The sequence below is a fragment of the Peromyscus eremicus genome, chromosome 9, assembly GCF_949786415.1.
Source record: "Peromyscus eremicus chromosome 9, PerEre_H2_v1, whole genome shotgun sequence".
NCBI classification, from domain to species: Eukaryota; Metazoa; Chordata; class Mammalia; order Rodentia; family Cricetidae; genus Peromyscus; species Peromyscus eremicus.
In genome coordinates this window covers 65,866,598-65,889,541 of record NC_081425.1, presented here as the reverse complement: position 1 = coordinate 65,889,541, position 22,944 = coordinate 65,866,598, and the positions used below count along the sequence as shown (strand labels likewise).

At 45.1% G+C, this 22,944-nt stretch overlaps 1 protein-coding gene across 2 annotated transcripts; it reads left to right on the top strand.

Annotated features, from left to right (window-relative positions):
- Nucleotides 1-738: 738 nt before the first annotated feature.
- On the top strand, nt 739-22,501 carry Atp12a (ATPase H+/K+ transporting non-gastric alpha2 subunit). 2 transcript variants are annotated; one of them, XM_059273585.1, is made up of 20 exons: nt 739-852; nt 1,681-1,794; nt 2,788-2,922; nt 3,024-3,141; nt 3,381-3,649; nt 4,789-4,987; nt 5,130-5,239; nt 6,515-6,649; nt 9,575-9,767; nt 11,933-12,108; nt 12,758-12,894; nt 16,679-16,829; nt 17,845-18,013; nt 18,103-18,257; nt 19,733-19,856; nt 20,010-20,155; nt 20,560-20,693; nt 20,888-20,989; nt 21,414-21,505; nt 21,685-22,501. In XM_059273585.1, exons 1-20 carry the CDS (start codon nt 754-756, stop codon nt 21,711-21,713), a joined length of 2,787 nt encoding a protein of 928 aa, XP_059129568.1. In that variant the 5' UTR covers nt 739-753; the 3' UTR covers nt 21,714-22,501. The 2 variants fall into 2 exon arrangements, with proteins under 2 accessions (XP_059129568.1, XP_059129567.1); XM_059273584.1 differs by having other exon boundaries at nt 3,351-3,649.
- The last annotated feature ends 443 nt before the right edge of the window (nt 22,502-22,944 follow it).

Sequence of the window (22,944 nt, the reverse complement as noted above, 5' to 3'; positions counted from 1 at the left end):
AACAGTCACTGAGAAAAGCGGTTCTGGAAAAAGAGAGGCAGGATGAAGGGCTCTGATAAGTTAGTTGCTCAGAAGCCAGTTAGGCAACAAACATTTGAGTCACTACCAAGCAAAAGCATAAGACCCCAGAGCAGACTTAAAAACAAACAAAATAGAGATACTGCCTCTAGCTTACACACAATTAGGAAGAAAAGACATGCACAAGGTATTGTCTATGATAGAGAGTTTGTGCGGGGTGTGGTGACACGTGTATATATTAAAGCACTCAGGCTGAGGCAGAAGGATTGCCGGTTCAAGGCCAGTATGGGCTATATTATGAGCGTCACGAAATAAAAAGTAAGAAGAGGGTTGGCTATATAGCTAAGACGTAGAAGACTTTCCTAGCTCTGGGTGCAAACCCCAGCACACCATCCAAAATAAGAAAGGTTTATTGGAGACAGATGTTTAACCTGATTTAAACATTTTGTGATGTATACATATTGACTATCACATGGTACCTCAGTAATAAAAACAAAAGTAATCTTTGTTTAAAAAAAAAAAAAGGTGGGAATTGGGAGAACAAGGCCCTGGGCAGTGTTGGGCACAACCTGCAGAAACATGAGAAACATGAAGACTAACTGTTTCTATGTGTGTTTTGCTTGGCTTTTTCAGGGTCTCTCCAGTATCAAAGCTGCAGAGCTCCTGGCTCGGGACGGGCCCAATGCCCTCACCCCTCCCAAGCAGACTCCAGAGATCATCAAGTTCCTCAAGCAGATGGTGGGGGGCTTCTCCATCCTTTTGTGGATAGGTGCCATCTTGTGCTGGATCGCATATGTGATCCAGTATGTCAACAATTCTGCATCCCTCGACAGTGTAAGCAACCATCCCGGTCTCACTTGGTTACAAGGGGGAGCAGTTAGTAAGTGAGGCTATCGGTGGGCACAGTGCTAGGCTGATGCTAGGGTTCCACCACCCACCAGGCAGTGATGAATATGGGGGAAATCAGGAATTCCCCCAGCTGTGATATTTCATTCTCTGATGATATAAGCATGAATTTTAGAATACAGACAAAACATCTGGTCTGTAATGAGCGGGGGGAAGAAAATCACCATGAAGTATTTTTGGAACTCTCTTTCCTCAAAGCTAATCTCTCTCCTTTTCCCATGGAGGGCAGCTATACCTGCTCACACCACAGAGTTAAACTGGCTGATACCAGTTTTCTAAGAGAAAGAAACCAGCTGCCAAAAGCTAGGTGCTGTATGAGGTCATTGATGTTAAATACCATATCTGGCATGGATGTTAAATACCTATCTGGCACATCTTTGGAGGGCACATCCATGGCCCTCAGGCTGGGCACAGAAGCAAAAAGTGACTGATTGCCAAGGAACATGAGTGACAAGAAATGTTCTAGATTTCAGATTGGGGTGGGGTTTGAATGGGTCTCTATATGAAACAAGATATCTTAATGTTAGCACAAAATTTGTTTCCTTCATATATACCTCATCTTCTTTACCTGAAGGTAATTCTTGGCAATCCTTTTAGCATCTCTGTATCTATGACTAGTCACATGAGATCAGGCAGAAATTTTCCACTTTGGTGTCACATTGGTAGTCAGACTAGACTTTCAGATTAGGGGTTGTTGAGTTAGAGGTCACTATCCCCTATCTGTTTCTCTGACCGCTGCTTCTCCTTCCCACCCAGGTCTACTTGGGTGCAATACTTATCCTGGTCGTTATTTTAACGGGGATTTTTGCTTATTACCAAGAAGCCAAAAGCACCAACATCATGGCCAGCTTTAGTAAGATGATCCCCCAGGTGAGTAGGAGCTACCCGGCTCTGGTCTCTTCTTGAGTTCTGGGTAATGAGGCAGCCCTGGCCCCATTCCATGCTGTCTGGCATATCTTGGGCAAATTACCTCGTGTCTCTGAATCCTAGTTCATCACAGGGTTGAGGTGGTCGGGAGGGCTAAAGTGAGATCAAAGAAAATGCTAGGTCTAGGGGAAAAGCAGGACAGAACATTAGTCACTGCACAACGTGTTCTGAACCATTTTGGACTCAAATGGTTCTAGAATATTCCTTACTGACAGTCAATGAGATCCATCCAGTCCACTCTATTTGTGACTATTTTTTGCTTTCTGAGCTTGTTGCCCTAATGCTCCTGTGGGGACCAAGTGCCCCTTTCTCCTCCCAGGAATCCTTGTGTGTGTCTATAGCTAGGAAACCTCCTTGGCCCCAAATGAAAGAACAGCTAGAAGGGAAGATTCTGGGTACAAGAGATGCCTCTTGCAGCACACGAAAGAAGCAGGGCACTCCCTCATTGAAGTTCCCCCATCTCAGGGGCTGGAGAGATGGCTCAGTGGTTAAGAGCACTGACTGCTCTTCCAGAGGACCCAGGTTCAATCCTCAGCACCCACATGGCAGCTCACAATTGTCTGTAACTCCAGTTCCAGGGGACCCATGGCACAATACCAATAAACATCAAATAAAAATAAGTTCTTCATCTCAGCAGGAGTCCAGCTCTTTGGCTGGATGTCACCTGTCCGGACATCCGGGTAGGGAGCTCCACCACCATCGTCTCCCTTGGTCATATCTGCCAGGTGATGGCAGACTTCTGGTTCCAAGTAGAGACCTCGAGAAAAAAGTAGTTCTCAGGATCTTGACACCCCATGGGAAGCAGTCTTCAATTTTAAGCTCACCACCAGCTAGGGGTCCCGAGGCCCCCCACTCTGGAGTTTTGTAGGTACAGACAGTGGCAAGGCCAGTGTGCTCCCCAGAGGCTTAGGTGTCTGCCACGGCTTTCTTCCACAGCAAGCTCTTGTCATCCGAGATTCAGAAAAGAAGATCATTCCTGCGGAGCAACTGGTGGTGGGCGACGTTGTGGAGATTAAAGGAGGGGACCAGATCCCCGCAGACATCAGACTGGTGTCTTCCCAAGGGTGCAAAGTGAGTATCCAGGCGCACCTTCCTGGGGGAGCCTGCTGAGAGATAACCGGCAGGGTGAAAGTAGCTCATTCATTCTGAATTACTTTCGGACCTTCTTTCAGGTAGATAATTCCTCTCTCACTGGGGAATCTGAGCCCCAGGCTCGTTCAACTGAGTTTACCCACGAAAACCCCTTGGAAACAAAGAACATAGGCTTCTATTCCACAACGTGCCTGGAAGGTAAGGCCAGCTGGCTCTCAAGGGTGCGTGCCTCCCCTATGTGTCAGCTCTCCCTCCTGGGCCCGAGGTTTGTGTCTCTCCAGCCCCTTGCCTTAAAGCTCTCCCAGAAGAAATTCCGAATGGAGGGGACCAGAGAACCAACGTTAGCCTTTGAGGTGTCGTGCGCTGGCTCACTGCGCTGGCCACCAGAGACAGCCGTGAGCAGGAAGCCTGGAGTCAAACCTCTTCTTTCCTCGTAGGCACGGCGACTGGCATCGTCATCAACACGGGCGACCGCACCATCATTGGTCGCATAGCTTCCTTGGCCTCAGGTGTTGGAAGTGAGAAAACACCCATCGCCATTGAGATCGAGCACTTTGTCCATATTGTGGCAGGGGTGGCCGTCTCCATCGGCATCATTTTCTTCATCATCGCGGTGTGCATGAAGTACTACGTCCTCGACGCCATCATCTTCCTCATTAGCATTATTGTGGCCAATGTACCCGAGGGCCTCCTGGCCACTGTCACTGTGAGTTTGTGCGACTGTTAGGTGACCTGTACCCCGCCTCCCACTCTCGGCACCAAGCCCTGTGGCTGCAGAGCCACACCTCCGCCCATCCCACCCGAGACTAACCAACCACTGTGGCTGCAGAGCCACACCTCCGCCCATCCCACCCGAGACTAACCAACCACTGTGGCTGCAGAGCCACACCTCCGCCCATCCCACACGAGACTAACCAACCACTGTGGCTGCAGAGCCACACCTCCGCCCATCCCGCCTGAGACTACCACAGGACGTTCTGAGTAGACTGTTTCATTGACAAAAAAGAATTGTAATGTTCCTATCATCTGGACGCATTGTCCTTTAAGTTTTCAGGAGGTCTAGCTTAATTCACATAGGTTGGTTGTTTCACCCCCTTAATATCTAGAGAAGACAAACTTTTAAACCCCATTTATAGAATTTCTGGAAGCAATGCATTCCTCTGATATTTTCTAAAATTCCCTTTCTCCACCCCTTCTTATTATGAAGGAGTTAACCTTTCCTCACCTTACCTTGAACTTAGCCATGGTTCTCCTTCTCTTTTTACCCGGGTCCATCTAATTCAGTCCTCAGACAAAAGCTCCCTCCTCCCCAGCCTGCTGTGGAGGCCTATGGGGTAGGGAAGAGGGTTCATAGGCTAGTTATTTAACACATGAACCGTGGCAGAGTGCTATCCAGGCCAAAGACAGGAGAAGAATGGTTTTGAGTTCCAGGTCTCACTCCCTGGTTTTTTGTTCTGTTCTGTGGTTCTGAAGATTGAACCAGCACCTCATGAAGGCTAGGCAAGTAACTTACCACATCCCAGCGGTTTAGAGCACTCTTTTGAGATGCGTGAGTTTCAGTCATAGCTACACAGCCTGTCTTTGCTGCCTGAGGACTTCCTGAGCATTTTCTTCAAAAAAAAAAAAAAAAAAAATAGAGACAAAGAAAGTGTCCTGTATTTAATCTTTTTTAAGATTATGGCTAATAGGACTTCAGGTGGCTTTCAACTCACCAATCCAGACTTCTTATAAGCTGTAATACCACCTCTGGCCTAACCGTATCCTAGCTCTCTCCTAAAAGTCAGTCCCAGATAACCTGAGTTCAAAATGATTGTCCCCAAAGTATCTTTCTCCCCCTCTTGCCAGGTCACCCTGTCCCTGACAGCAAAACGGATGGCTAAGAAGAACTGTCTGGTGAAGAACCTGGAGGCGGTGGAGACCCTGGGCTCCACCTCCATCATCTGTTCAGACAAGACCGGAACTCTGACCCAGAACAGGATGACTGTGGCTCATCTGTGGTTTGACAATCAGATCTTTGTGGCTGATACAAGCGAAAACCAGACAAGTGAGTTTCGTGGAGCATTCTAGCCCAAGGACAAGGACCAAGCAAAAGGGCTGACTGAGTCTCTGGTTTTAAGTGAAGACTGTGTGACTTGGGCATGGCAGGCCCAGCACCCACACTAACCACCGTTCTTTCTGTGTTCTAGAACAAGCCTTTGACCAAAGCTCTGGAACCTGGGCTTCTTTGTCCAAGATAATCACACTGTGTAACCGAGCAGAGTTCAGGCCGGGTCAGGAAAGCGTCCCCATCATGAAGGTAAGCTGCTGCCATTCTTGGTCTTACGTCACAGGCAGCGTGAGGTCACTCTGTGTGTTCTACCTGGCTGCTTGATTTAGTCTTTCCAACTGTTTAGAGTTTGCTCTGGGAAGAGCAAATCTGACTCCTGAGATGAGCAGAAGGTCTTCTCCACTCCATCAATCACTGAGAAATGACAAGAATGCTTTGCAGAAATCCAAATTCCATCTCATTCCTAGAAGACAGAGGTGGCCATAATCCAAGTTCCTCAATACATAAATGCTATTTGCTGAAGCATAAAATTCAATTGGATGGAAATAAAGGGTCTGATCTTACATAGCACATTCTCCTCTTGACTAGAATATGAAATGTTAAGTAATTCTGGAACACTGAATGAAAAAGACACTCCTTAATTCCTCCCCTCCCTCCCTCCCTCCGCCCCTCCCCTCCCCTCCTCTCTTCCTCCCTCCCTCCCCTTCCTCTCTTCCTCTTCTCCCCTGAAGCTGACTGTGTCCCCCTGGGAATTTCTGCCCCTGTGGCCTCTCAGCAGTCTGTCCTTGTCCCTGTCCACCTGTGCCCAGCCTGACTCCAGTTGACAGGGTCACTCTACTTGTCTTTGGGCCAAAGGTTTGGGAAATTATCTTGATTTTCTTCTGTTCTCCCGTTCTTGGTTTGACACACACACACCTTCACGACTGTCGTCACCAGTTCCTAGCATCTAAATTGCTGAGCCACCCCTCACTGGCCTCCCTGCGTTTATCCTTCCCCTCCATCTTTTTCATTTGCCCTCAATTTTCCTTAAACGCTGACTGATTTTACCTTTGCCAAGCTTTGCTCAATTTGTGTGTATATGTGTGTGTGTGTGTGTGTGTGTGTGTGTGTGTGTGTGTGAATCCCCGTTTTCTGCTGCTTGAATCTTGACCACAGACTGCTTTTCAGGAACCTCCATATCTTACCATAACACCTGTACTTCCACTCCTGGCAATCTGCTTTCTAGAAGGCTTTTTTTTTTTTTTTTTTTTTTTTTTTATATATATTCTCCTAGGCCACAGCTCAGGAAGCCCCCATTCCCCACAACAGAGCTCCCCCAGCTCAGACTTCCCTAGCGCCTGTAGGTGGCACCATTGGTCTGTGTTCTTACCATGGTCCTGGCTCAGTCACTGAGAGTCTCTTCAACTGGTGATAAGCTTAGTCACCCTGTGTTGGTTGGTGTGCTAAAGGCAGGTTGGTTCATCAGAAACAGTCTCAAAAGAACTAGGGGATGTGCTGTGAACATTTATCTCTGTTGATTCCCAGAGAATTGTGGTCGGAGATGCCTCAGAAACTGCTCTTCTAAAATTCTCGGAGGTTGTTTTGGGCGATGTGATGGAAATTAGAAAACGAAACCACAAAGTAGCCGAAATTCCTTTTAATTCTACCAACAAATTTCAGGTGAGTTTTCCCTCACAACTGGCAATATTTGTCACTAGGACAAACCCATAGTATACTCATCCGTTTGTTAATCTGTATGCCAGACCATACCTGGGTTCAAAAGACCTTGGAGGGGTGGGAGGTATGGGCATGAGCATCTGGGCAGCTCAGGGCAGGTTTGCCAGTGCTGCCATTGTGCTCGTCCTCGTCCTCGTCCTCGTCCTTGTCCTTGTCGTCGTCGTCGTCGTCGTCGTCGTCATCATCATCATCATCATCATCATCGTCGCCATCGTCCTCCTCCTCCTTCCTCCTCTTCTTCTTTTAACGACCAAGAAAAGACATAAAGCCAACCTTGCCATTCCTGAAGTAGGGGAGAAAAAAAAAGACAAAGAGCTTCTTAGGATCTGCCATTCCTAAGAACAGTCCATGTGTCCTACATGCATGTTCACACACACACACACACACACACACACACACACACACACACACACACAGAGAGAGAGAGAGAGAGAGAGAGAGAGAGAGAGAGAGAGAGAGAGAGAGAGAGAGAACAGAACTCGGTGTATACAGCACTGATATCATATTAGGAGTGTAAGTCATCTAGAGGTTCTTTAAGGGTTATGGAAAAATGTGCCTAGGTCTTGTGTAAACACTACATCCTGTAATATAATGTGTATGAGCAACATCTTAGTTTTTAATATTCTTGGGCCCTGGAGCCAATCTCCTAAGGACATGAGAACCAAATATATAAATCAGACACATTATTTACTTTATCTAATTTATTCCTTATAACTGACCTATGGGGTAGGACCAGAGAATCCAAATTTATAGGGTAGGACTAGAACCCTTAGAATGGGTTGAGATCACAGCCTCACAGTGTCTAAGTGAACCTACCAGTTTTGACAGTTGCGAGGATCTACATAGAGTCTACTGCACAGATGCAGAAATGTCAAGCATGCCACATGAAGACAGCTTGCCTGAGACTGCCCTTGCAGAAGACAAATCCTTCTGAGGACCAGCCAAATGGTTTTTTTTTTTTTTTTTAGTGTTTTATTCTCACTCCGTATGCCATTTCTAGGGACCTCCTTTCTACCAACTGCTCAGGAAGAACATGGCCATCATTGCCTTGAATCACTACATCAGTGACTAGTAATTAATCATATCTATCCTCTTGAATTCAGCCCAACAAGTTATCTGCGCAGTGTCCTGCTGCAGGTGGGATTTTCTACGGAATCCCATGTTGAGAGTGAGGGGTGTAGCTTTGGCTTTGAATAATAATAAAGTGTGGTCATGTTAGGTGATGTCATCATTGTGTGGGCGTGACAAGTGCCACCACACCTGACTCTAGAGCTTCTCTTTGTAGTGCTGGGGATTGAACTATGGTGGGGGTCTCACATGTGTTAGACTAGCTCTGCCCTATTGTTCTGAAAAGGAAGTGATGACGGTAATCAACAGGAAGCTTTTGAGTTTGAGTTAGTTAGGTTGGGTTCGGTTGAGTTTGGGTTGGTTAATTGGTTGACTTTATGTCTTTTCTTAGTCACTAAAAAAAAGGAAACTGGCAAACCTATTTTCTATCTTTTTAATCATATTCATTTCTGATAACTCAGAATCTATCAACTACTGATTTCGAATCAACAGTTAATCCCAAAGTGATGGAAATTTTCTTTATATCTTATTTTCTCCAAAAATATTTCAAAGGTTTACTGTCCTTGAGCATCTGATTCAATGGTAGAGCACTTGCCTTGCATTTACAAAGTCCTGAGTTTAATTTCCAACACTTTACACACACACACACACACGTCTCTCTGAAACTATTTTGTGTGCTGAGGTAGGTGTATGTGTGTGTGTGTGTGTGTGTGTGTGTGTGCGCGCGCGCGCATGCACCCATTTGTGTGTATGTGTGTCTGTCTGTCTGTCTCTGGGTGGTGCCTGTATAATGTGCAGATTTAGCCATTTGATCATTATATGCGATGATCTATGTATATTTTATTGGGATGATTATCTTAACAAGATGATTCTAGAAGCAGAGTTGCTGGATCAAGAATATTTGTGTTAAAATTGTGAACTCTGCTGCATCACTGGCTCCTAAAGACTGCTTGTAATGCCTTCTTCTTGAAATTTCCACCGTTTTCTCCTATGTCCAGATAGTAACACTAGATCCATCCTGAGACAGAGAGGCACGGGAATTCCTACCGGCCTTGGCAGCTCAGCATCTGCAAGTGGCTGCTTATGGCCGGGGAGATGTCTCAGTCAGCAAAGCGCTTGCCTGGCAAACATAAGGACCTGACTTTGATCTACAGAACTCACGTGCAAAAGCTGGGTCAGGGAGGCAGGGACAGACAAATCTCTGGAATTTACTGGCCAACCAGCCTGGCCAATGGGTGAACTCCAAGCCAACAGAGAACCTTGAAAAACAAGGTGGATGGCACCTGTGAATAACACCCAAGTTGTCCTCTAACTTCTACATATCTTCCCTCAACACAAACATGCATTTGCATATGAATGTCATACACACATAGATATGTACACCTGAACACACATGTGCACCCAGACATATACATACATGTGCACATAGAAAAGATGGCTGTTCACCATTGGGAAGGAGAGGCAAGACAAGGACTCTCACAATACCTCTGTCCAGAGGTTGTTCAACCTGAGGGGTGCATCTGGCCTCCTCAAAGCGCCTTAAAGGGCCAGTGTCTGTTTGAAATACAAGCTGCAATTAGTGTGGGTTCCAGCTCAGCATGCCCCTCCAGTCACCCAAATCTAGATGTTATCTTTTTAATTAGTTACAAATGCCAAAGGACAGGCCATGCTTGGGGGTGCCACGGTTCTTCCTCTTCTTTTACTCTCTGAGGACAAATTAATGTTTCCCCCACCTGTCCTGTTGCTAATTACCCATGGTAAAGATGCCATATCTAACCTGCCCAATCCATGCCCTCCCAGCTCTCCATACATGAGACAGAGGATCCTAATGACAAACGCTTCCTCATGGTGATGAAGGGGGCTCCCGAGAGAATCTTAGAGAAGTGCAGCACCATCATGATCAACGGCCAGGAGCAGCCACTGGATAAGAGCTCTGCCGACGCCTTCCACACAGCCTACATGGAACTGGGAGGCCTGGGCGAGCGTGTGTTGGGTGAGTGTAGTAGAACAGCTGTGTTCATCTCCTGAGAGTCATGAAGAAGTCCTATTAGCCAGCAGAGTAGCCATGGCATCATATGGATCATATAAAGAAGAATATGAGGGGCTGGAGTGTGCCTAACATGTGTGAGGTCCTGGGTTCGATCCCCAGCACTGAAAAAAAAAAGAAAAATACAGAAACAAGAGAGAAACCTGTACGGGACTGCGGTGTGATTACACTGGGGAGAACGGGCTTCATTCCAGACACAGTCGGGGACTTTAGAGAAGAAGTCACATTTTAAATTGGGCCTTGAGTTGCAGTATTCGAATGGAAGGAGGAAAGTGTCCACGTGAGAGAACTGCAAAGGCTAAGAGGAAGAAGAGAGGGATGAGAGTTATGCATACAGTGGAGCCAGTGGTCCATGCAGTCTTGCAGGATGGAGGAGACGGAGCAGGTGCAGGAAGCAGGATTAGGGAGATAAATTGAGGCCACGATGTAGAGTCCTTAAATCTGTGCCGAAGAGCTGGGGTTTTGTCTCACAGTTAGGGGAAGTACTGAAAGCTTGGCCACAGGGGTGAGCTGGTCACAGTCACAGCCAGGGTTGGTTAAGGATTGTCCTTGCTGGAGGCAGTGAAGAGGAGAGACCCTGCGCTCATTAAGAGGTGACAGCTTTTGTTTCACAAAACAGGAGAGGGGTAGGTATTTGATATAAGCAAGGTGGTGGGAGTATGAAGGTCACGTGATGGGACTTTGTGAGGCAGCAGGTTAGACTCAGCAACTCCCTAGAAGGGAATGGTGACTTTAAAATGATTACTTACCTCATTTTACGAATAGGGAAAAGGTGATTAAGGAGCTGAGGCAGGGAATATTAGAGGTGGAAGGAACTCTAGAAATTCCACCACTGAAGTGGTGTGATGAGGCAGTGTGTTCCACTGGCAGAATCACGGGTTGACTGAATGGCACCTATTCGGAACTACAGAACCGTGAATTCACAGCCACTGTTGATGATAAGATTCGTTAAATGCCATGAGAGTGCTTGCCACTTGACTGGGAATCTGTAGAATGTGTGTTTCTACAGGATATTTGAGTTTGTACAGCAGTTAAAATGCATAGATGAGATGCTAATGATTTAAACATACCCTGCATAATCCACAGCATCAAGCAATCTTTTCAGCAAAAGATTGGCCCCCATCTGACTAAGTCACTCTAGGAACCTCCTATTTGCCTCTTGGCCTGCTTACTGAAATGTGGGGAGCAGGGAGCCATGGTGATGATGATTTGATGTAAAAACTGATGGAAGTCACATGATCTGGGAGTTCTATCAGACACAGGAATGCCTTTGACCTCAGCCCCAGAGATTGACAGCTCAGAGAACAGGATGGTTCTACCCGGTTAGTCTTGGACTAATCTTAGTTAGGACTGAATTTTATACCACTCCCCAGAGACCCAGAGTCAATCCTTTCCATGTGCTTGCTTATTCTCCTGAAATGGTTTCCTTGCTCCAGCCTTCTTTCCCTGGAAAGCACCCAGGCTCTGTTCTGCCTCTCTCAGTGGCTAAAGTGCAGCTCTATGTTATGGTCCATGCCGTGTTTTATGTCTCCAGCTGTTAGTTCCCACCACTAAACAGAGACATCTTCAGAAGTAAGGCATGTCCCACTGTACTTATCTTGGTTGTTAATCTCTAGACCATAGCCTGGAACACCTGACAAGCACACAGGACATAACTTTTGAGTGGAATTGGATGAAGCATGTCTTTATTTAAAAATATGCATTATGGCCAGGTGGTGGTGGCACATGTCTTTAATCTCAGCACTTGGGAGGCAGAGGCAGGTGGATCTCTGTGAGTTCGAGGCCAGCCTGGTCTCCAGAGCGAGATCCAGGACAGGCACCAAAACTACACAGAGAGACCCTGTCTCAAAAAACAAAAACAAACGGAAAAACATACATTATGGAATTGAAGGGATTAAACAATTGTTGGTACATGCTAGATATTGGTAAAATAGTAAAGGACTGAGCATGTATCATCATGTCATCTTCTTCCTGCTTTGGGATCAGACCTAGTTCCTCACACATGCTAAACATGTCCTCCACCACCAAGCCACACAAGAACCCCTCAACTCTTCATCCTCTGTCATACTTTATCCTGGTTTTACTAACTCCAAAGTGCTTGCCACTTTCAGGTTTCTGTCACCTCTACCTGCCAGCAGATGAATTTCCCCAAACCTACACATTTGATGTAGACAACATAAACTTTCCCACTTCCAACCTCTGCTTTGTGGGGCTTCTGTCCATGATTGATCCCCCTCGGTCCACTGTCCCGGATGCAGTCACCAAATGTCGGAGTGCAGGGATCAAGGTGAGTGTTATTTTCCTCTCTATATGTTATATCCCTTGCTAAGAAAAATTGTCATAGGATATCGGCAGTCTTTAGTTCTCTTCAAGTGAACATTGTAATTCCCGATTTGGACCTCTTCCTTCACTCTGCTAAGATTTTGGTAACTGTCCTCAAAAAGCAAGACAATGTCTGTGTGGGATGAACCAATGCAGTACCTACAGTGAGAAGAACTTGCTAGTGCCATGAATTGCACGTTATATTGTCCTAGACTATGATAGATAATAAAGGGTTTTAGTACTTTATTTTCCATAATCCATTTGTCTTCATGATATGGAAGTTAAATGTGAATTATATTACTGTGTTAGCAGCACAAGACTGTCTCTAAGAGACACCTATAGGCCCTTTTATGAAGGAAATTATAATAAAGGGGAAGGCTTCCTCTACCATTGGGGGGTATATGGAAGAAGTCTGGGCAAAGGCAGGGTGGTCCACACAGGACCACCGCATCCTTCAGAAACAGTGCTGTCTGAGATGCAGAATTGCCCACGAACAAAACCACAGCACTCTCTAGGTCCTTTGAGAGCAGGCAGTATCTTAGTAAATATTGACCCACAATTCCAATTTAGCCAGCAAAGCCATTACTCACGAGTTTCTGCGGTCTGTGTCCTAGGTTATTATGGTTACAGGCGATCATCCTATCACGGCCAAAGCCATTGCCAAAAGTGTAGGGATCATATCCGCCAACAATGAGACCGTGGAAGACATTGCAAAACGCCGAGGTATCCCTGTGGAGCAAGTCAACAAAAGGTAACCAAGAACCAATGGAGCAGAAGGTCAAGTTCTTACCCATGAGGGCCTGTTGATGTTAAAGAGTTTTGCTAGTGGGAACAAATTACCCTTTGGACTAACACTCTCTCAGGGTAGAGCTATGTTGGCTTGATTTATAGTTTACATTCATTTGTTCACTGGAAATTTTATTGAGTGACCGGTTCCTGCCAAGCACTGCATTGATACCCTTGTCTGGTATTTCAAAATTCAATGAAGTAGAGTTGGGTGTAGCTTAACAATAGGCTGTGCCTTATATAAAAGGTAATTTTATTGTTGGTGAATATCCAAGAGTGTGTCTAGAGGAAGCAAGATAGTGAGGAATGGAGAGATGGCTCAGCGGTTAAGAGCACTGGCCGTTCTTCCAGAGGACCTGGGTTCACTTCCCAGCACCTACATGGCAGCTTACAACTGTCTGTAACTCCAGACAGGGGATCTGATACCTTCACACACCAATGCACATAAAATAAAGTTAAATAAATTTAAAAAAAATATTTAAGCAGTGGTGGCACACGCCTTTTTTTTTTTTTTTTTTTCTTTTTTTTTTTAAAGATTTATTTATTATGTATACAGCATGTATGACCAGAAGAGGGAGCCAGATCTCATTAGGTGGTTGTGAGCCACCATGTGGTTGCTGGGAATTGAACTCAGGACCTCTGGAAGAGCAGTCAGTGCTCTTAACCTCTGAGCCATCTCTCCAGCCCCGGCACACACCTTTAATCCCAGCACTTGGGAGGCAGAGCCAGGTGGATCTCTGTGAGTTTAAGGCCAGCCTAGTCTACAGAGTGAGATCCAGGAAAAAAAAAAAAAAAAAAAACCCTCAAATTTTGAAGAGGCTGGAGAGATGGCTCAGGGGTTAAAGAGCACTGCCTGCTCTTCCAAAGGTCCTGAGTTCAATTCCCAGGAACCACATGGTGGCTCACAACCATCTATAATGAGATCTGGTGCCCTCTTCTGGCCTGCAGGCATACATGCAGGCAGAACACTGTATACATAATAAATAAATGAATCTTTAAAAAAAAGAAATTAAGATAGCATCACTAGGCAAGATGATCTTATGGGTCCTGTATCATTGATTGAAAACATTGTACAGCACAGGACAGCAGATCTGGAAACTTCATGCTCAATTTAGAAGAGAAAAACAAAGAGCAGATGAAATTACTTGCTACTGACCCAGTTGTAGAATTAAGGATGTTGAGAATCCTGGTTTCATGCATACCACTCCTTGACAGTGAGCATCTTTGGCATTTATTTGCATATTCAATTGACTTCATAATGTGTAGTTCTACTTATCAAGTAGAATGGAAGCTTTATTCTCCCAATCATGTCTGTCTTCCATCCTTCCATTCACTTACTCACTTATCTATTAATTCTTTCAGTAGTTAGTTGTTGCCTTCAAGCTACATACCAGGCTTTCTGCCAGACACCGGAACAGACACTGTCCCTACCAGTGGGAAACTTTCCATCTACCCAAGGAGATGGGGGTGGGGTGGGGGCGTGGAGAATGGTTTAATGAAGAGACACACAGGGAAGGAGCTGCCTAGGCTTTGAATGACATAATGAATCAAAGACTTCAGAATGTGGGTTAAATAGAATGTCACCCATTGGATCTTCTTTCGTGCATCCAGGGAGAAAGGAAAGAACAATGGCCTGGATTACCATAGTATTATTATTACCTAATAATATTATTACTTAATGTTATTTATTTATTTATTTATTTATTTATTTATTTATTTATTTATTATTAGGTAATAAATTATTACCAGGTAGGGTACAACAGTGACTGCCTCTGGGCACAGCAACAATTGCCTGAAACCAGAGACTTGCCATTACTCTTTTGTATAAATCAACAGCCCTCTGCAAAAACAGGATAGGGCTAGTTTATTTGTTTAGAGTGGTCAGTAATAGGATGGCATTTTCATGCCAGTCACCACACCAATCAGGAGTGAAATGGATTATTTAGTTAGTTAGTTTGTTTACTTTGTCAAACCTAGACTAGTGCTCTATCACAAGGCCCCACCACATCCCTAGCACAAGTGCACACTTTTTGTCAATATTTTTTATTTATCTGCTTCGTCAGCTCTGGCTCCATAGTCACCTACATAATCACACATTGAGGCAGCTATAAGAAGGAAGGAAATCTGTTTCCTTCTTAGCTTGCCTTGATATACTTTTTAAAGATACATTTTTATTAATCTTTGAGAATTTTATACATGCATACAATGTATTTTGAACATATTTGCTCCCTCTCCTCCCCTAACTCCTCCCAGATCCACCCTACATCCTCTTTCATCTTCTTTTCCTTTAATGTTGAGTCCAATTTGTGCTGCCCATATACTCATGATAGTTTAGCAATTAGAAAGACCTTGAACCAAGAGCTAGAATTCCAGCACTTGGTATCAACAAGAAGAACAAATGTGAAAGACTGAAAACTTACAAGACATAAAGAATAAGGCATGCAATATTTTGTGCCTACGGTATTTAAGCTGAGATTTGAAGGCTGAAATGTGAAGTATTGGTCAAGGGAAGTTCAAGTGATAAATGCCCGTTCCTGGGAAAGGAGACATGCATAGACCTAAGGCAGTGGAAGTATTAGTGTCTCAGAAGCCAAGGACTCCAGTCGGGGAGAGGGGGAGGGAAGAACCCAAGAAGATTTCAAGTTCAACAGCTCAAGCTGTACTTGACCTTGCTAGCCACATTTGACCTTGAAGGCTGCACTTGGCCTTATTGGCAAACCAAGTAAGTGATCCTAGGGTCTGCTCAGGGAATAGCAGAAAGTACCTGTGGAGCTCATCAGAGGAGTAGTAGCCCATTCATAACTGCATAATCAAGAGTTCCCAGAGCAACAGTCCTCAACCTGGGGGTCGAAACCACTTCGGGGCTTGACCGACCCTTTCACGAAGGTCAACTAAGACCACAGGAAAACACAGATATTTACACTATGATTCATAACAGTAGCAAAATTACAGTTATGAAGTAGCAACAAAAATAATTTTATGGTTGTGGGGGTCACCACAACATGAAGAACTGTATTGAAGGGCTGCAGCATTAGGAAGGTTGAGAACCACTGCTCAAGAGTCTTATTTCTATAGTTAGTCGGTAACGGTCATGCTCAAAGACTTCAGTCAACTCTTCTCCCAACATAGCACACTGCACACAGTGGGCTTCTGTAAACCCAAAACAACAAAGAGGTGTCTTACGTATGTGTATCAGCATATGGGAGTCTAGGGACCAGAACATAAGAACAGGGTTTGTGTGTTTGTTTTGTGGTGCTGGTGATCAGACTCAGGGTTTAGTGACTATTTCGGCAAGCTTTTTTTTTTTTTTTTTTTTTTTTTTTTGGTTTTTCGAGACAGGGTTTCTCTGTGTAGCTTTGCGCCTTTCCTGGAACTCACTTGGTAGTCCAGGCTGGCCTCGAACTCACAGAGATCCGCCTGGCTCTGCCTCCCGAGTGCTGGGATTAAAGGCGTGCGCCACCACTGCCCGGCTTTCGGCAAGCTTTTTAATCTCTGAGCTCTGCACTCATCCCAAACAGCCAATTTGTACTCTTCCTATGTAGCAAAGCATTGCCCCAGGAAGCACTATTTCTCACCCACTTCTAGAAGGAAAGGACTAGTTGACATTTTATTTCCATTGTCATAGGACAACAGGAAATGGTCTCCTGTTTAGCCTCACCTAATACTTTGGAAGAGAAACCATGTACAGAACTGGGTTTCAACACAAAAGCTGACCTTTGGCTTCACCCAGTTTCTTCTGGCCTTTCTAGAGAAGCTAAGGCCGCTGTGGTGACCGGCATGGAACTGAAGGACATGACCCCAGAACAACTGGATGAGCTTTTAATCAACTACCAAGAAATCGTATTTGCTCGGACATCGCCCCAGCAGAAGTTGATCATCGTGGAGGGCTGTCAGAGGCAGGTGGGTCAACAGCGGCTCCCAGGTGTCTGTGAAGACCTGGCTATCCACTGGGAAACGTGGAGCTGATGTGAGGGGGACTGATGTTCTATTAACCCTTGAGGCCATCCCACAGCCATACAGTCTCTGACTTTCTTTGTCCCAAGAGCACGGGCTCTGGCTCAAGCACTTGCCACTGTGGTAGGGTGTAGATAGAGATTTTCTAAATGGAAATATATATAACAAAGGAAATGAGACATAAGAAATGGTCACTCCTTGGTAGCTATGAGGAAGTAGTTCCTAGAACTCCTACAAGTACAAAACACGCTGTTGCTCAAGTTGCATTTATAAAATTAACTCATATTTGTACAGAAAGTACTCACATCCCATGTATTTTAAATCATCTCCAGATGGTTCATAATACCTAATACAATGTCAATGTTGCATAAACACCTGATAGTCCATATTGTTTGGGGGAAATAATGTCAAGAAAATCTGTGCATGTTCACTATAGAGGCAATTTTCTTTTTTCAATATTCTCTCTCTCTCTCTCTCTCTCTCTCTCTCTCTCTCTCTCTCTCTCTCTTTCTCTCTCTCTGCTTTTGTTTATTGAGTTAAGGTTTCCCTGCGTATCCCAGGCTGGCTTCAAACTCACAACTTTCCTCAACTTTTCATGTACTGCAAGTATAAGCATATGCTACCATAGTCAGTTTTGTTTTGTTTTCCAAAATTTTCCTAAATTTGGGTGGTTGAAGTCTGTGTGTTCAGAACCCATCAGTATGTAAGCCTGACTCTACAAAACACCTCTCTTGGTTTAGGAATATGCACTGGAGTTTTGTTTTAATTTCTTCATGTGCATATGTCTGTGTCAGAGCTTCTTATCCTGGCTTCCAAGATTGGCCATCTTTATCTCTCCTTCCCATTTTGGCTTTTCCATTTTGACTCTGGTAGTTCTCCAGCCTCAAGACAAGAGGGGTAGGGGAGTGCTTCCTGGTGGACCCATGGTCCTTTCCCCTGCATCACTCCTGTTTCCCCACAGGATGCAGTTGTGGCTGTGACGGGAGATGGAGTGAATGACTCTCCAGCCCTCAAGAAGGCAGACATCGGGATTGCTATGGGGATAGCAGGTTCTGACGCTGCTAAAAATGCAGCGGACATGGTCTTGCTGGATGACAACTTTGCATCTATAGTCACAGGGGTGGAGGAAGGTGAGTGGGCTTTCAGGGTGTCTTCTTGCTAGCCAGGTTTCCCGGGGGGGACTAGAAGCAAATCCTATAAAGAGACACATCTTCCCTAGGTCGCCTGATCTTTGACAACCTGAAGAAGACCATTGCCTACACCCTGACCAAGAACATTGCTGAGCTCTGTCCCTTTTTGATCTACATCGTTGCTGGGCTCCCCCTGCCTATTGGCACCATTACTATCCTATTCATCGACTTGGGCACAGACATTGTAAGTGGTACTAAAAGATTGGATAATAACTCCAGGGATAGAAACGTCATACATGTTGCTTCCAAGAGTCACATGATGGACAAAGTCAATGCTTCTCATGTCTGTACCATGGGGCCACTTCTCCATCTTTAATGAGCTCCCAGGTGACACTTATTCTGCTGGTCCACAGACCATGCTTCCCAGCAATGGACTAGAGATATCTGTCAAGTGTTTGGAAATGAAAATCATTTCATTCCAGAATAAGAGTTTTAAGATAAGAATCAGTGCTGGGAGACTAGCTGGGTGGGCTTGATCTCCAGTACTGATTTTTTTCTTTCCTTTAAAAGACATGGTTTTGGCTCTCTCCAAGAATATGCCATCATCAGTTTCAACTCCTATGGTTTGGAGAAGCAATCACACATTAATGCTCTGGGGAAGAGGTAGTACCTTAAGGTGATAGCCCACAGTCACCCCCTAATAAGTTAGAGAACTATAAACCGGAAGTGCCTCACTAAACACACAATGAAATAATGGGCTTGGCTTTTGCTGTTGCTTGGTTGGGGGCTCTTACAGGGATCTTTTGTGTGTGTTTGTCTGGCATTTTCAGGGTTTTGTTGTTATTTCCAACCGTCACTCATTTAAGATTCCCCCTTTTCCAGCCTGTATCCATTTAAACAAAGGTCCATGAAAGCCCTCATATGAAACCCTGGCTTACCCAGGCTAAGGAGGGAAAAAAAGCAACAGAGAGCAAGCCAAAATCACAGTACAAAAGTGGCCTTGACCGTGGCCTCATTCCCCACTTTTGTACAGCACCTAGGTCTGATCCCTGCTTTATGAGGAAAACAAAATATTTTTTTGTCTTTGAGGGGGGAACTGAGATACCCTTCCTAAACAGAATGCATTCATATTCCAATATTTCAATCCCTTCTACGTTTGCTCATTTTCTCATCTGGCAGTGATTCTCCAAGTGTGGGCCAGTTTTGAAATACAAATTCTCTAGCCTAGCCCATACCTCCCAAATTGGGAAGTCTGGGTGTGGGGATAGGGGTCTGTCTTTGAAGGGGTTTCTTAGTGATAGGACCTGTGAGAGCAGCACTGTTCTATCACATTGTTTTGTTATCTAGATGCATGCAAAGGGGAAGGATGATGTTTTATCTTATAATGAGCTCTATTTAGAATCGCCAGGACCATGGGGATTTTAAAAAGCAGACTGACTTTTTTCTTTTTTTTTTCTTCTTTTTTTTAACCCAGGGCCTCACTTGTATTTCTAGTAAGCACTGTGGTGCCACTGACCACACCCTCAGCCCCAAAAACAGCCTGATTTTTAAAGCTGGGGGCTTGTAGGTCCCATATAGACAATGCACCTTTGTGATCTGAACCCTGGATGCACCCCCACCCCCCATCTCCACCACCCGTTTACCCCCTCCTCTGGCCCACCCTTGCTTACTATCACTCTCCTTCCAGGGTTTGATTTCATGGGGTCTTTCCTTCTCTAGATTCCCTCCATTGCCTTGGCCTATGAGAAAGCTGAAAGTGACATTATGAATAGGAAGCCTCGCCACAAGAAGAAGGACAGACTGGTGAACAGGCAGCTCGCTATCTACTCTTACCTGCACATTGGTATGAGGAGGGAGTGTCATTGCTGGTCATCCCCCTGCCCATGCCTCATTATCCAAGAGCCCTCCCAAATAACACATCCCAGTCCTAGACAGGGGTGCGGTCGGCTCTCTGGGCCCTGTCCAGCACTCACATCTGAATCTCTGGCTCTCTCAGGTCTCATGCAAGCCCTGGGAGCTTTCCTCGTGTATTTTACTGTCTACGCGCAGCAGGGCTTCTGGCCCACCTCTCTCATCAACCTGAGGGTAGCATGGGAAACAGATGATATAAATGACTTGGAAGACAGCTACGGGCAGGAATGGGTGAGTGGAGAGTTCTTCAACTGGTCCTTCTCTCTTCTCACTGCCCACCCATCCTGTCGTAGAACCTCCACTTTCCTAAACAGTCTTGATGAGACAGACTTGGACACTACTCGGTTAACATCTGCAAGGGCCCCAGTGACCGTGATTTGGCTTTGGGGAAGCCTCATCTTTCAAACTCACTTTTTGCATTAGTTCAGCAGTTGGTGCGGAAGTGTAACCAATCCAACCCCCACAATGGGATGATATAAGTTAGTGTCTTCCCCTTGCCATCTGTTCAAAGAGAATTTCTTTCTGAACACAAGGAGACAGTCTACACTTAATCTGGGTGAAGTGGAGAAAGAGGGTCAGATTTCAGTTTTCCTCCATGGGGTCTCATGGTCTCACCCATCTTTACCTCTTGGCAGACAAGGTATCAGAGAAAATACCTAGAATATACAGGCTATACAGCTTTCTTCGTGGCCATCATGGTCCAACAAATTGCAGATCTAATCATCAGGAAAACCCGGAGGAATTCCATCTTCCAGCAAGGACTCTTCAGGTACCTCCATGCCTGACCTCGGGGTAATGAGCCTGTCATGTGGGGATAACAAGGGTCTACAGAGTCTCAGGACCCTCTAACAGCCCACACCTGTGATACATGAGGTGTTGACTTGGCCTGTAGCATGGTCTGCTGGGTGCATGGCCACAGACACGTGGAAATTCCTCATCTGTTTGCTTCTGTGTGTTTTCCAGAAATAAAGTCATCTGGGTGGGGATCGCCTCACAGATCATTGTGGCACTGATCCTCTCCTATGGTCTCGGGAGTGTAACAGCCCTGAGTTTTACCATGCTCAGGTGAGTTGACCTGCAGTGTGCTACACCGAAAGCTAGCTTCTATTCTGAGCTCTCACAACCTGAATAAACACAAGGGTTCCCACCGGCTCTTCCTCCCATCTTCTCAAAGAGATTAAATGGACCCCAAGCTATGGACACCCATCCATTGACCATCCTGTTTCCCAAAGGCATTTTCTAGGCCTAACTGGAACATCACCAATTTCATCTAACAGGTTTTCTTAAAGGCCAGTGATGATTTTAGCAGTCCCATCTCGGGTTAAGTAGGGAGCTTGGCAGGCCTGTGTTGTGTGATGTAGTATATTTGCTATTTCTAGTGAGGCAGGGAAATTTAAGAGAAAGTCCTTGCCCCTGCCTCCACTATTGACCAGGGTCTGGGCTATCTCTTTGGACAAGCCAGGGCTCATGTTCCTCCTTTTGTTTCCAGGGCTCAGTACTGGTTTGTGGCTGTACCGCATGCCATTTTGATTTGGGTGTACGATGAGATGCGAAAACTCTTCATCAGGCTCTACCCTGGAAGTGAGTAATGAGATAAATGAATTTAGTTTTTGTTTTGCTGAGCTGGAAACCAGACCAGCTGTGCAAGGCCAGGACCTGGCCAATGAAGTACACCCCAAGCCCAGAAATAGGATTGCTGATGCTTGTGTGCCACCTCCCACAGGCAGGCTACCTCTGACTTACCCTCTCTACTTCCACAGGCTGGTGGGATAAGAACATGTATTATTGAGGCCATGTCACTCACAGGTCTCCAAGCGGTGTATCAGCGATGTTCTTCTTCATGTCTGGCTACTCCCTAGGAGATCGCTGCACAATGTGAACACTATCAAACCCCATACAAGAGGGACTTTCCTAGAGAAAACTGTATGAAGTATACTTATGTTTCGTATTTAAAGCTGAGATTTAACTGTTTATATAGAATTTTCATTGCTATGTGTGCCTTCTTATTTTAAGTTATGTGAAATTCAGATAGCAGCACAGAGAAGAATATATGTATATAAAACTCACTGTGTTAAATAACTTGGTATGTTCAAGCTGTGTGCTGGGTCTGCCTTAAACTAGGATATGATTCCTCAGGTTTCTCTTTTTGTTTTTGTTTTGCTGTTTTGAGACAGGGTTTCTCTGTGTAGCCCTGGCTGTCCTGTAACTCACTATGCAGATCAGGCTGGTCTTGAACTCAGAGATCTATCTGCTTCTGCCTCCTGAGTGCTGAGATTAAAGGCATGTGCCACAACTGCCCTGCTTAGGCCTTGCTTTCTTACCCTCATAGAGGCCTAACAAATCCCCTTAAATCTACCTAACAAACTTTTTGTTTGATGGAATTTAATATCAGCAGAGAGTACCTGTGACTTAAATATTTATTTCTAGTAAAACATTGCCAAGCACTCGCCAGTAATCATTTTATGTCAGTCATGTTTTGTGTTGTAACTGTTAGGTGTATTTATGTGTGACATGTATAATGATGTTGACAGACCCAATGAGGCCTTGTTTTTAAGTAAAGATGTTTTATAAAGCCAAGTGTCATTGTGGTATTATAATTTGAGGGTGTTTCCAGAATGCAGCACACAGGACACAAGAAGATGAAATGTGATTTCCATTTGGTTTTGGATTTGTTGTTATTCTTTGCATTTGGTGAGTTGGGTGGGTGGTGTTAATCACACCAATCAAGAATAAGATCACTACCACAGTTTAAAGCCAAATTTGAAGCAAGCTTTAATTAAATACTGGCCAGGTAGATGGGCTCTGGCCAAGCCCATCTCTGCTTTCCCAGAAAAAAAAAAAAAGGCCCTGAGTCAAGTTTTGCAGTAGCTTAAGTATTTCCCATCAGGTCCAATCAGGGGCAAGCACACATCCTGATGTAGTCCTTGCCTATGTACCTCCCGCCCACACGTGATCAAGCACATCCGGTGCAGATGGATCAAATGAACTTGTTTAGGGGAATGAAAACAGGTGGCTTGTTA

Bases quoted from the DNA above. Each gene is read 5' to 3' on its own strand.
- Atp12a (XM_059273584.1), top strand. From the start codon at position 754: ATGGTGGGGGGCTTCTCCATCCTTTTGTGGATAGGTGCCATCTTGTGC. The intron at 20,156-20,559 runs GTGAGTGGAGAG...ACCTCTTGGCAG, and splicing joins ACAGCTACGGGCAGGAATGG to ACAAGGTATCAGAGAAAATA. The intron at 20,990-21,413 runs GTGAGTTGACCT...TTTTGTTTCCAG, and splicing joins CTGAGTTTTACCATGCTCAG to GGCTCAGTACTGGTTTGTGG.